General features: G+C 39.6%; 1 protein-coding gene across 3 annotated transcripts in view; it reads right to left on the reverse strand.

Annotated features, from left to right (window-relative positions):
- The window catches only part of TMEM260 (transmembrane protein 260), a 153,489-nt gene that overhangs the window by 114,252 nt on the left and 24,225 nt on the right, over positions 1 to 15,012 (reverse strand). For 2 of the 3 annotated variants that reach the window (XM_089661146.1, XM_089661148.1), the window contains exons 3-4: positions 9,983 to 10,014; positions 6,161 to 6,312 (exon numbers count right to left, since the gene is read on the reverse strand). In XM_089661146.1, the coding sequence (XP_089517272.1) occupies positions 6,161 to 6,312; positions 9,983 to 10,014 (184 nt within the window). The remainder of the gene's footprint in view (positions 1 to 6,160; positions 6,313 to 9,982; positions 10,015 to 15,012) is intronic. The other variant, XM_089661147.1, reaches the window with a different exon arrangement.

Consider the following 15,012-nt stretch of genomic DNA (forward strand, 5'->3'; position numbering starts at 1 on the left):
TCACACGATTTCAAAATCTGGGTGACCTGCTGATTTCATTGCAATTTGCAAGACATCTGACACAGATGACTATGCAAATCGCAACAAAAGTAGCGCATGCACATTCGCTCTAATAGCAGACAATAGGGTGCGACTTCGCATACGATTTGCAAGTTGCATGGCATGTAAATCACATGCCAAGTCGCACCCAATGTGACCGGGGGCTTAGTCACTGCGATTTAAAATTGCGCGATTTGTGTGCAATTTCAGTGTAATTTCAGGTGCAATTTCTGAAGACTTTATTGCTACTTGTGAAGATTTTCAACGATTTCTTGCAATTTGCAGTGCGATTTCCATTATATTCTATGTATGTGAAATCGCAACAAAAATGCAGAAAAAGTATGCAAGAACTACTTTGGAAATCATGCTGCAGCAAATCGCACATGTTAAGACACTGATATTCACATTCATTAGATGAGATTTCAGGTGCAATTTCAATTCACAAATCGCACCTGAAATCACACCGGTGTGACCAGCACTTACAGAAGACCCTATTAACTTCCACTGCTCCGGAAGTTAATAGACAGGAAAAGGACAGGCATCCCTGCAGTGAAGATTTTTACATGATCCTGCTGCCTGCACAACTTGAGACATATTTTATTATAGGTAAGGTAGGTCAGTAAACCTATAGAGAATGTTTCTTTTTTCTTCAGCTTTAACTCTCGAGCATGTGCCAGAAACTGAAACCTCAATTTTGGAGAAATTGTCCCACCAAATGTAAGTGATGGCACACAAAAGAAAGAAAAACAGTTTTAGAAGTTAACCTCTTGCCATGTGACACATACAGTACATGCAGAAGCAGAAAAAGTGGTCTTATTTGTCAGCCACCATCAAAGTGTGTCTACAGTGGCCTGAGCTCATGTGCTGAGAGCCACTCATTGCATGCTCCCAGCACACTTACCAAGCTGGTACCGACAGCTCTTGGTCACGGCTTCAGATCAGGAGTCAGCGCAACTGGCTCCCAATCACATGACCACCGTGAGAGCCAATCATAGCACTCACATGATAGAGAAGCCATGTTGCCTCTCAGGCATTAAAACCCACTCAAAGGGATGCTGGGAAGAAGAGTGAAGGGGTTCACTGAACACTTTCATTGTTTTCACAAGAAGAAAATCAGATCTTAAAGCTGCTATTCTAAAATGATTAATCTTTCTCTCCTATCACACAGACATCATAGTCCGCTTGAAGAAAAATATCCCATGTGCTTCCACCCAGCCCAGCTTAGTTTTCACAGTGCTGTGCCTCAGATAGGACAGCAGGAAGGCAAGTGTGAATAACCCTACCTCTAGCAGTTCTTTCCTAAAATAATTCTTGAGATTTTGGTCAAAGAAACAGCTTTGATTGATGGGTGGCATGTAGAATGTGGGTTGCTCTGTCCTCCAAATCCGACAGCTTAAAGCAAACCTTCCTCAATAGAAATTAAAGTGGCTGTAAACTTCAGTCATGAAATCTGAACAAAGCACATATTTCTATAGTGTTTACCATAGCCCTAAGTGTCATTTCTCTCTGCTGCCTAGTTCCTCTGCTATCAGTATGAGTAGCTTTTTACAAGTTTTCCTGTCACCCAGAGAAAAAAGGTGCCTTAGGAGGGAGCTCCAGCACACAGCCAGTGATTGACAGCCTCAGCTCTGTTCCTGTGTGCTGTGTGAAATGGAGTGTGTCCCTTCCCTCCAATCAGCTCTCAGAGCTCTGGTACAGTGTGTAATTGCAGCTCCCCATCCCCTTCTTTGTGAGTCTGTGAAAAAACCCTTTTAATCTCTTTTTGCTCTTTTTTTATCTTTTTGAGTTTTTGCAAGGATGTACAGGACAAATGGCTGCAAATAAACAGGTACAACCTACGTAGGAATATTTCTTCACCTCTGTGTATCGCTTTAGGCCAGTCACTTCACTGGGTATAGGTAAGGGTTTACAATCAGTTTAAAGCTGAACTCCAGCCTTACCATAGGTTATTTTCAGCTATACAGGCTCATCCTCAGTACTGAAGTTGCTTACTCTGAGGCTGGAGGTGGTCGAGCATGATCTTACCCTTTGCTCTCAAGTCTTACTGTCCATGACCCCTATCATTCATTGGATTTCAGTTCATTCAGCCATGAAGGGTTCAGAATCATGTGAGCATTACCTAGGGTGGTCTGCATGCAAATGGATCATCCATCAATCAAGGCATTCAGATTTTTTGCATATATCCACCCAAGAGCTAGTCAGCTGCTTGCAGCAAGGCTGATGGCTCTTGAGAGGAGTACTGCAATGAGGCTGGCAGGGTGCTGAATATACCTTCCTCAAAACATCACAGTACCCTGCCTGATCTAGTCATGATTTGCTTGCATGACAGTCTCCCTGCTGTCAGTATACAATAGCTAAGCAAGAAGGATTCCCCCATCCACATCTAGTGTGTGGATAGGGAAGTTGAGTCTTTTTTTGTTTTTTGTTCAAGCCACTGGTTGAATGAAAAAACTGTCTAATCTATGGGCTGCCTTACACTTTAAGGTCAATTGAAATATGCAATGATGGGCTTTGTTTGCACAACAGAGTCCTAAAGAAATTCAAGTCTCAAGGAAGAAGGCAATTGGCCTATGATTTGTTCATACTTTGTACTGGTGTGTGGCAAAAAAACTTGCTGAAGTGCTGTAATGCATTGTAATGTGCTGCAGCTCATATACAGAAACGTTTGTAAAAAATAATTTAATATGTGTGTTAACAGCACACTGCAGTGTACCACACATTACAACATACACCAGTTTACATGTGCTATGAATGCAACAACATGTGTGTAGTGGTGTGAATGGACAACTAAGGTCATGCCCAGGGGCGGAATAACCATTTGGAAACTCGGGCACTGCCCGAGGGTCCGGGGTCAGTAGCGGGCCCCATGAGATGCCCCTGGTACCTTTTTCATAGGCTTTTTTGAGTTTGGGCAAGGACACAGGGGCTTCATGACCCCCTATTGCCCGGGGGCCCCATGAGTTGTCCGTCCACCCCTGGTCATGCCTGTGTTGTACCCATGACTAGGCATATGATTGTACACCCTTTATAGGCTATAGAGAGCACACAACTTATAAATGATGCATCCAGTTATGTTTCATTACAATAGCTGTACTACTTTAAAAACAAGCAGATCAAACTGGCGATATATAAATACTTAAAAAAAAAAACCAGCAAAATCTTACAGGTAGTATTATGATGTTACACTGAAACACAAAATAATTTACCATTATATCCATAGCTGGTTTAATACCCAAATGCAGAATTCTAAAGAGAAGATGACAGAGATGAAAAGCATGCTCTAGGGAATATAATATCTATGCGATGTGCCCTGCAGTCCACTGAGATTTTGGCACCATTTAGGAACCTGTCAACTGACGACATTCTTATTTTAGTGGGTGGTCAAGTTCAGACGAAGTTTAAAACAAAAGTTCAGAAAGATCTAATGTTCATGGGTCAATAAGCACGCACATCACAGAGACAAGAAAACTGGCAGTTGTGGCGGCTCGCAAGACTGGCTTGGCAGCCAAGCAAAAGCACCATCAAAGCTGTAGTCCCAATTAGTAAGATTGGCTAATGTGGCGGTAAACTAACATATCTGCAGCTTACAAATAGTTCTGCTTTATCATATACGACGAGAAATGTGCACACATCCAACCAGAATAATATTACATTACCATCATTTCACTGCACATTAGACTCATATTCACTCATACTATGATAAACCTACCTGTTTGAAGAATTAAACTTAAATGTGCACTCCAGCCATTCAAAATTAAAGTAGATCTAAACCCATTCACTAAAATCACATATAAAAACTGTATCATAATAATGTAATCTCAAACGTTGCTTTCAAGTTACAGCTTTCAATGTACTTGCAGTGGAAGTACTTTAAGCACTTCCTGTTATGGGGTGACTACTGTCTCCCAACTGTGTTGTCATCCTGTCATATGCTACCTTGGCGGAGATTACAGGCTGCCGTGGTGACAACACATTGTGCAGGTATGACCTGCTGTTGTCACTATTAGGAAGCCAGGACAATAATGTGCAGCTGATACTAGAGCTACTGCCTGTAGATAGGAGGTGCCTGAAAGAGGATGCAGGCAATCAGCAGGACTAAGCTGCAAATCACAGTATATATATGAAAAAAATATGGCAACTGCTTTTTATACAGGATAGTCTATTAGAACATGCCATCCCGTTATGGTTTAGAACTATCTTAAAAGGATAAGTGCACTTTAAAAAAAGTGTATTTATCCTTTTTGGCCATGAACATACCTAAACCACCCTCCCCCTCTATACATGCAACTTTACTTCTATGCAGTGGCTATAGTTGCGCTGTTCACTCACACCCAAGAGTGCAAGTCTTAACTGCCCTGGCTGCTCCTGTGCATTAATGCACAATAGACTTCAACGGACTGAGTTCCTAGGCTGAAGACAGCCCCAAAGAAATGACATTGGCACTTTGGAGCACTACAAAAAACAGGAGTCCCATGGAACTCTGAAAGATCTTGAGAAGTACATAGGGGCGCCTGCTTTTCATTCTTGGAGTCACTTTACCCAGCATATGGGATGGAAAGAATCACTTCAATGGAAATTGAAACGGTTTGAGCTAATTTTTAAGTATTTCTTTAGTTTGAATATTTAACAACTTATGTTTTTAAACTATTTTAAATCTTTTTATTTTTGCCATGCATATAAAATATTAAATACTATTAAATATTATGCATAGAACACTCAAACCAGGATAGTATGGAGATGAGAAGGAAATCTCACTCATTCAGTTGTGAGTTTAGAAATTTATTCACACCAGGTCATTGCAGTAACACACTATATGTACGTTGGTACGCAGTCGTGGCACCCTGTGCATGTGGTGCTCTACAATACCAGATTCGCTGTGATGTCTTGGGCAACCCATTCAATCGAATCGGCTAACCTAATGCTCGCAGCACAACGAGTGTGCATTTAGTGCACCAGAACTGATAAGACTGGTGTGCATGGGCCTTAAATGTAAGCTTGAGCTACTGAGATTTGTAAGTAACTGTTTTTTTTCCAGAAAAGCAGTTAGGAATAGACACATAAACATGGAACAACTGCCTAGAGCTTCACCTGTAAGCTGGAAATAGATGAACATGAACTGTTCTTAAACAAAATTTCATAAATACCGGATAGGAAAAAAATAAAAAGATTATACTCAAAGTCTATAAATTGTATTTTTTTAACATCTGGATGTAATAAAGAAATACAATTTAACCAAAAATATAATATAAAACAAAGTGATACATTGAATAAAAGATGTAAGCTGACTTTGATGACAACTCATTTAAAAAAATTGCCTGGCTGTCATTCTAATGCGTTGCTTTCATGACTTTCCATCCATGACACAGCACAGGTACAGAAAGGAAAAAAGGTTTTCTCTGCTATGATTATATGTGTTTGCTTACTCTAGTCTAGATCATTGAACTGGCTCAGCCAGGCAACTAGCATTTTTAGTACGAGGCCACTAGTAGCAGCTTACATATTTCTTTTATTACTGATGTGATTTATGGCTGTGTTTTTAGGCAAAGTACAAAGGAAGAAAAATGGAAGGCTATGCAGGTTTCCTGGTGGCCGCATTTGCTCAGGCACAGCAGTACATTCATTTGAATGGGCTGCTGTAGCTAAGAAAAAAGCTTGGAAAAAGTTCCTTCACCTTTTCCAAAAGTGCAGGAGATATCGCATAGTGATATGCAGTTCCCAGCACGGGAAACAGTGCTGAGTTTTCAACTGCATGAGGGTGCCATTAGGAATTAATGGCAATCCTATGCCTTTGTTAGCAGCAGCGAGTTGAGATATAGAGTACTCAATGTCCATCCACCAGCATGCATTCACATTTATGGTTAAACACAGTCTGTAACACACAGGAAGGGTGAGTTGGTGCTAAAATGTAACTCCATAGGAATTGGAAAACATTGCAACACAGAATATGCCCACTAATTTGTTCTGCAGTGCTCAGCAACACCAGGAGAGCATTACAACAGACATTCATCTTAGAAGTAGATGGCGGTCAGAAAAGCATGGGTGTTATGATGCCTTTGTGCAGATGCTTGTACTGACCTTATCTGTATTGATCTTAAAACTTATAAATAATGAAAATTAGTACCTGAATGTTGCACTAAACAACAAAGATGCAGCTGCTGCTCCAAACAGACTACAAAGAAGATTGACACGATATGCTATGGAGCCAATTGGTATCAAAACCATTGCCGCTTTAGCAAGCAGAGTAAACAGGGGGTACCCAGGAGGATGAGCAACCTGGAGAAAAAAAAACAGAAAAATAAACTGAACTGGAGGGGACTACATTTTTGATTAGATATTGTTCCTGTCAAAACCAATAAAATCCATCCCTATAGTCTCCTAGTTGAAGTCATTTAGCATTCCTATTCACTCCATTCTGCCATTGATGTCTGTAGGTCTGAATTTTTGAAATAACAAGAAAAATGTATATTTTCTATGTTTGGCACTCTGTAGCTCTGTTATGAGTCATGAGCATAAGCTAGTCATAGAAGTGGAAGATGGGGTCTTACTATGGAAAATCATAATCAGCCTATCCAGATCCTATCCTCAACTTGGTGCATGCACTTGGTGCTAATAAGAGCTATGGGGTGCCGGACTTAGTAAACACTGAACTGCAGTATTAGTAAGGTTTCTGCAGGATGAAGGTACAGTCTGCCAAAGACTTTTTTATGCAAGGTGGGTAAAAGTACAGGTTTATCCGGTGTGATCTTTCACCTGTTGTAACCACAAGATAAGGATTGGGATAAGAGCCAATGTTTTGTTTTCTTTATCATAAAAGTCTATGGGAAACCAAATTCAGCTGAAAGCAGGTCAACTGCACCAGCAATTGATTCTTAGTTATCTCAGAAGCATCTCAACGTATACTACATTAGCCCATTGCAGCCCATCAAGATACACCCTAAAGCACCACTTCTAACTGTTCCTCATTTGGAGAGAATTACATGTTTTGGAATCACATTTTTCTGCCCCTCTTTCCTCCATAGCCATCCCTTTTTTTTGTTCTGATGTAAAGTTTTCTATAAGTTTACAATTTAAAGCTGAAGTTTAGTTATGCAAAATAATCCATAACTCAGCTTTAAACACCAAAGTTGTTTTACTACATTAATATACAGCCAACCTTTTCATTAGGGATGAAAAAAATATCTGTGAGTTTAACTCCATTAATTCTTCATGGTCAGCATAATTGTGAGTGTGGCAGGGATGATCTATTTGCCTTCATATGATGTGACTAAAGATGTCCCTCTTTACAATCTCATAAAGTTGGGAAGTATGCCTAATGCAGGCCATAGACAGTTCGCAAATCGGACGATTTTTCGTCCGAAAGAATAATCGGCCGATTTTCACACTGTTAGTGGGGCAATGGCATCGGCCGATTTTTGTGGTTCCTCCTCATTTTGTTTATTGGTCATGCTGGAAAAATTCCTGAAAAAAGACACTAACAAATGCCTGCCAATACAGACCCTCAGGCTCGCATACAGAGGCATTAAAGTTGCTGTGGGTACCCAAACTGTCAATATACAATTTGTGCTTCTGTGGAGAGCTGCCTAGTACATTAGGCCACAATAAAGATTAGACTTTGCAAAATGATTTCAGTGTCATAGTTAAAACTGAATTCCAGGAATTCAGCCACTTTGATAAATGTGTAGGCATATTTTGAGTCCAGAGGAGTGCACGCCACCACCCTGAACTCATCTGTATTAGATGTACATCTGGCAGGTTTATGGAGCTCCCGATGGAGACACTCAGGGCTCTTAGAGGAAAGAAGCACAGGCAGCATCTCTTCCCACCTCTCCCCTTGGGTGCGCATTCACAAAACCCTTTGAATGAGTTTCCATAATACAAAGGTTTCTGTGATTGGGCAGTAGAAGGAGAGGAGAGGGTTTAGAAGCTGCATCGACTCTGCAATGAAGTAGCTGAGACCAGAAGGTTCAGATACAACATGTAGGGGTTTTTTTGTAACACACGCTGCACTAACACACAGACATGGAATAGCCTCGATCATTAGGAACATGTATGCCTTACGTATTATTTGGAGAAGCCAACTATTTATTTACGGGCACAGTTTGGGTTCTTGCGTGTCATGTCACACACCCAGAAACTAATTTACAACATTTCTGTATTAATAACAGTTTAGTCATTATATTGCATGGTAATATTTGAAGTACACATACAGTATACCCAAAATACCCAAAGTTTTTTTTTCTGTTTTGGATAAGAGTTAGAAAGGGTAAGAGGCCTTATTAGGTTTTTAAGGGTCATCTGAATTTCTACTGGGGAGTTAGCTATTAAAAATACCTCTTTATCGTAATCTGTAGCAGCTGTAATTTCTTAGTGAGGCAAAAATTAAAAGGAAACTCCCCTGCAGTATGACAAATTGAGGTTGTGCTGTATGCTGGTCACATGCTTACTTTTCCCTATAAGTATAATTGTTGCTTTGCCAAGAGCAAGAATTATACTTATACAAAGCCGGAAGCCAAATTGCTGCCACCCCTGCTATAGAAATTACATTTTGCTAAGATTTTTCTGCTAAACATATGAACATGGTGCTATTTTTCTTATTATAATATAGAGACTGTTTAGGCATTAATAATCAAATAATAACCCTCCATTCAGTTCAGAAAAAAAGGTGAGAACCTGCAGAAACTTTGCAAAAGTGTGTGCAAAGTTTTTTGTTTCCCTTGAGGGGATTGTCTTTTACTCATCAAAATTGGAGTTTAGCTGTAAATATGAGAACATTAGGTAACCTAGTGTGGGTCCTGTGGTGTGAGAATTTAAATTCCCAATGTTATTTGTAACACATATGACCCCATGTAAAATTAACCAAAGAAATGGTTCCTGTAGATACATTATTGCAAATGGTTGCTTACCCCAAAAACTCATTATAATCCTCATTGGTAATTTTACACCTAGATTTACGCACATTAGATCTATAGAGGTCTATATAGCCTGCAAAAACATATCACAAGAGTCTGCTTTACTTTACCAACAATTACCATCCCCCAAATCCTCCAACAATTTTGAATCCAATACTTTTGTATTTCAATCAGCACACTGAACCCTGGTGAAGGAGGAACCGTAGTAACCCCAAAACCCATTGACTTGTTTTGTCAGATTTTTATAAGGAAATAAATATATTCTGAACTCACAACCACTGACTTGGCAGAACTTCTAACACTGCTTGGCTTTCATCCATGGCACCTCCAGGAGGCCCCTTCATTAGAACTTCCTTATCAGGGTCATTGAACTCTACCCAATGTAGTCTGCACTGAAAGTTCAGAAAGACTCAGGGATCCAGTGCTCCTCATCCACACCTTCCTAAGCATAGCTGGCTGATGTGGCTGTCAGAGGAATTGCTATATCTTTCTGTAGTTACACTGCTTGTAAATACCTCCCATCAATCAAATACGTATAATCGTTATTCTTTATTTTATTTTGTTTAATGGCCAGACTTATATTTAGCCTATGACCTATATTGTTCTTAGATTATGAATGCCCCTCCACCAAACCACTGCCACTGAATACTTGTGAAGACCACACTGTCTCCAGATTAGTGCCACTTTAACAGTCTTTGAGTCTTACCTAAAGGGATCATGACACCATAATTAAGTTTATTAAATAATAAAACTTATTAAAACTGTTAACCCGATTTAGTTCATTCTCCCCAGCTTATCCAAATTTTGGGTTGATAATAAGCCATGCAACTGTATATACAGTAAAATCTTTGCTTTATAATTTTGTTTAATTGGATTTAAAACTTAAAGTAAATTGTGGCATACTGTACTTATAAGTTGGTAAAACCGTGATTTGAAATATAAATTAATCTACTTTGCTCCATGCTTAATTAAACTTGCCTAATTCCTAAAACTGTTAATGAGAGCATTGATTAAACAATAAAATTAATACTTACTCCAAGCTCATATGCGGCTGTGATCAGTTCCCCTGTGAAAAAATAAATGTAAAACCAATAATTACCATTAGGGAGTGACCCTCCTCCAAAGTTCCCCAAATTCAAAGGCTTGCACTGGGATTTTGCATTAATTTGACTTGATAAAAATAAATCTAGCGAGATTTAGCAGCATGAAATTTTCTCAGAAATTCCTCCCACTTTCTATTTAGTTGAACAGAGAAGCATTTCATAAATATACCATGTTGCATTATTATTTCAAGAGAATAAGACTTACAAACAGAAAGGTTTCCATTTAACAAAAAATGTACTGTATATACTCACATAAATGCATGTATACAGTTATATAAGAGGTAAACATTATGTGAATTAAAAGCATTATCCTAATGATGGACAGTTATGTGGAAAGAGCAGTAACCCACAGCAACAAATTAAAAAAACTACTTTCATTGTGACTTCAGCAAAATAATTGCTATTGGTTAAAGTGTATCAAGACAAAATTATTTACATTTTTTTTTTTATTTGGATAGAGAAGGGAAATATATGGATCCCTAGAGAAGTTGTATTGTATCCTTCGCACACATTACAGGCTTGCCTTCAGTTCATGCAGGGTGCTACAGTGAATTGGTGGATGGCACCACCATACAATCATAGGATAATAGTGATCTTCACCAGCACACCTTGGTATAATGATAATCTTTTATTTTTTCATATAAAGAAACAAGCATCACAAGCCTCAAGCATCCTGCTTAAAGAAAGGGATCCTGTGAAGACCTGAAGGGGTTTATTTACTAAACCTGGTTGACTCAGAATCTTGGGCACCTGTGCATGGTAGCCAATCAGCTTCTAACCTCAGCATGTTCAGTTAAGCTTCAGCAATAAAACCTGGAAGCTGATTGGTTTTTATGCAGAAGTGGACAAGATACTGAGTCAACCAGGTTTAGTAAATAAACCCCGAAATGTCTGTTTATGTGAATAAAAGGAAAAGAAAATCACAATACCAAGCTCTGTTGGTGAAGGTCCTTGTTTTCTTAGGGTTAGGAACCCTGTTGGGTTTTACTGCTATCTGGGGCTGCATCAGAGAGATTTCATCACAGATGTGGGTTCTAGCCAAACCCAACTCTGCTAGACAGAAAACAAAAAGAAGAAGTGAAGGAAAATCTGTTTAATGAAACCTCAGCTAACTTTAACCTTTTCACTGCCAGAGCCATTTTTACATTTGTTGCACACGTTTAAAAAATAATTTTTGGCCTGAAGATTACACAAAACCCCCAAACATTATATTTTTTTCTGAAGTAGACACCCTAGAGAATAAAATAATGGTAGTTCCAATTTTTTATGTCACACAATATTATTGCACAGGTCTAGGAAACTTAATATTTCTGTAAAGATCACACTAAAGTGAATTTTAGGGCAAACAAACGCAATAAATGACCCAAATATTTTTGGTAAAATCTAAAAGACATGGTTGTGCCGAGTAAATAGATACCAAACATGCTAAACCTTAAATTTGTGTGCACCTATGAAATTGCGTCAAACTTCAGTACCCTATATTTTCTATAGACGATGCTCCAAAAGCCCCTATAGGTCATCAGTTTAGCGTTACGGAGGTCCGGTGCTAAAATGATTGTTTTAACTGCAGCGTGCGTGGCAATATGTAACGTGTATTGCAATCAACGTTTTCATGCGTAGACGCCCCAACGTGTGCGATTATGTTCCTATGTGCATATATGTGGGGGTGGGGGGGGAGATAAAAGTTGTTTTGGGGGGATGTTATGTGCTTCGGTGTTACTTTATTTTTTTAACCCCCCAAAATTTTTTTGTCTTATCTTTTTTTTTTTCATCACATATCTCAGGGACTTAGTGAGTTAAGATTTCTCAGTTAATCCTATTTCCTACTCTACAGTACCCAAAAAATTCCCTTTTCTAAGCATGCTGGACTTTCTAATAAGAAACCAGCACTACCATTGCAACTGTTGACTGCTGCTGCAAAATCTACAGGTATTGGTGTGTGTAATCTGATACTCTGCTATTCAGACAAGCATGCTTATCTTTATCACATACAGTAATCTCTGTTGTGTTCACCATTGGTAAATAATCCCTTTGAAATATTGTTTAGTTTCTGTGTTCTCAAGTAAATATGGAATATTGCATATACATAATTTTGACCAGCAACCATCGGGTGGAAAGTGTAAAAAGCCGCAACAGAAAGAGGGTTTCTTTACTACTATGCTGTAAATAGATTGCATTAAAAAAGCACAGGCTCATTGTATTTTTTAATTTAAATCATGTATTTTTGTCGCGGGGGGGGGGGTGCAGCTCATTATTGTATATATATGTCTATCTGATGGGAACTACAGATGCAGGATAGGCTTGCGTAAAAAGGTTTACGTAAACCTTAATAAATAACTGGTCCTTTAAATATACCATTTGAAAGTGAATTGCTGTATTTGTTCAATATATACAAACATTCCTTTTGCTCCTGCCAAAACTCTTGTGAGGTTATAACAAACCGTGCTTTCTGCTTCGCGAACTACAAAACACCTCTCCCTAAGTTATGGAGAGGAGAAGGGGAGATGCTCTGTAGTTTTTGCTAGGGTAGCACAGTATGCAGAGTGAGTGGGGTCAGTCTAGGATTAATGTGTCACTGGCATAATCAGTAGCTAAAAAAAAAAAAAAAAAAAAAAGTAGTTCCTGGAATAAATGAATGCAGCCATCAAATTCAAGACCTGGTAAACTGGAATATTCTTGGGTTTAGATGCACTTTAAAACAGCCTTTTTACTGCAGAGGATCCCTGAAAAAATGTTCAGGTCTCAGGGAAAACATGCTAAAAATGATGTCTACAGTTCACGGAAAGTTAGCATCAGAAAGTGTCAGATATAATAAATAAAACAATAATGAATGTGGTATACTTGTAGTATTTGACACCCAAGCTTGATCATTTTAACAACCTCATTGCTCTATATCATAAAATCATTTTCAATAATAGCCCCAAAATTAAAATGAAAACTAGTAATGTGAGAAAAGAACCACAGACAGACTCTCTTACATTGGTGACCAGTGGAGAAATGCCTCCTCACACTAATGTTCACTGAAAAGCCACCTTATATTTGTGGTTAGCGGTTAGTGACCACATACATTATGGTTGGTGAGAGAGGTCACTTCTTACATCGATACTCAGTAAGGAGAAAATGCGCCTTAGCCTGGGTTCACACTATAGCTTGCATGTGAATCCAACAGGAACCACACTGCTTTCCTGTGCAACTCACATGCGATTCTGTGTGATGCAATTTGAACCATTCATTTTGAATGGTTCAAATCACACAGCATAGCACAAAAAACGTGCAGGTACTGGAACTGGATTGCGTGATCATATTTTAGCATGCGATTCAGTGCAGGCAAACACACTGTGTTTGCAACCTGCTATTGGGGTGCTGTTAACTTTGAATTTACACACACGGCAGATTGCAAAACAGTGCGATTGCAATGCGGTGCGGAAAACGCACAGGGGTTGCAGCGTTTCCAACACCACATAGGTGTGTGAACTAGGGCTTACACTGGAGGTCAGTGAGAAGATTGACATCCTTACAATCCTCTAAGAAGATCGCTGGTGTCATACCACTTGCTCTGCCAAGAGATACTGGCCCCAGAAATATGCAGGAATGATCAGATCCAAGGTCAATTAGCCACAATTCAAAGAACCTCTAGCAACCTAAAACCAATGGACAGTGGACCTCTCTGCTGCCTTTGACACAGTGGACTACCCCCTCTGCCTCAAAAAAAATCCACTCCTTTGGTCTTTGTGACTGTACTATTCGCTGGTTATCATCCTACTTATACCACTGCACCTTCAGCATCAATTACAATTTTACTTCCTCCTCTCCTCTTCCTTTCTGCGTCAGGGTCCTCCAAGGTTCTGTTCCTGGACCTCTCCTATTCTTGATCTACACATCTCTGGGTCAGCTGATAGCCTCCCATGGCTTCCAATACCATTTCTAAGCTGATGACACCCAAAACTCTCTCTCTACCCCACAGCTCACTCCATTAGTCTCCGCACGAATCACTAATTTACTAACCAACATATCAGCCTGGATGTCACACCACTTCCTCAAACTCAATCTATCCAAAACTGACCTCATAATGTTTCCTCCCCCATGTGCTTCTTGTGAAGATCGATGGCACGACTATCAACCCATCCTTGTAAGCCAAGGTGTTAGGTGTTATCCTGGACTCTGAACTATCCTTTCGGTCCCACATTCAATCACTGTCCAAAGCTTGCCGCCTCAACCTTCACAACATCTCCAAAATATGCCCCTTCCTAACCAATGACACCACAAAGCTTCTAATTCACTCCCTGGTCATCTCTCGTCTTGACTCCTGCAACAGCCTCCTCATAGGTTATCCCCTCTTCCATCATGAATGCTGCTGCCAGACTCATCTGCCTTACCAACCATTCAGTGTCTGCTACTCCTCTCTGCCAATCCCTCAACTGGCTTTCCCTCACCTAAAGAATTAAATTCAACATACTAACAACAACTCATCCACAAATGGGCCCCCAGCTACATCAATACCTAGTCTCAAAATACCAACCAAATCGTTCTCTTCATTCCTCCTAAGACCTCCTGCTCTGTAGCTTCCTTGTCACTTCCTCACATGCTAGCTTCCAGGACTTTTCCTGAGTTCCTCCCATTCTATGGAATTCCCTACCCCAATCTGTCTGTCTCCTACTCGGTCTACTTTTAAAAGATCCCTGAAAACCCTTCTCTTCAGAGAAGTCTGTCCTGCCCCCACCTAATAACTGCACTTTATTTTCTCCATCAGCTCATCCCCCCACAGTTACTACCTTTTCTATCACTTGACCCTGTTAGATTGTTTACAATTGAAGCTCTAACAAGCAGGGCCCTCTGATTCCTCCTGTATGGAATTGTAGTGTAACTGTACTGTCTGCCCTTGCGTTGTAAAGTGCTGCGCAAACTGTTGGCACTTTTGAAATCCTGTATATTAATAATATTAATAATAATACCCTCTGGAG

Source organism: Staurois parvus, unplaced genomic scaffold (assembly GCF_062004578.1).
Source record: "Staurois parvus isolate SC_StPar_1 unplaced genomic scaffold, SC_StPar_1.0 ptg001316l, whole genome shotgun sequence".
Lineage (NCBI taxonomy): Eukaryota > Metazoa > Chordata > Amphibia > Anura > Ranidae > Staurois > Staurois parvus.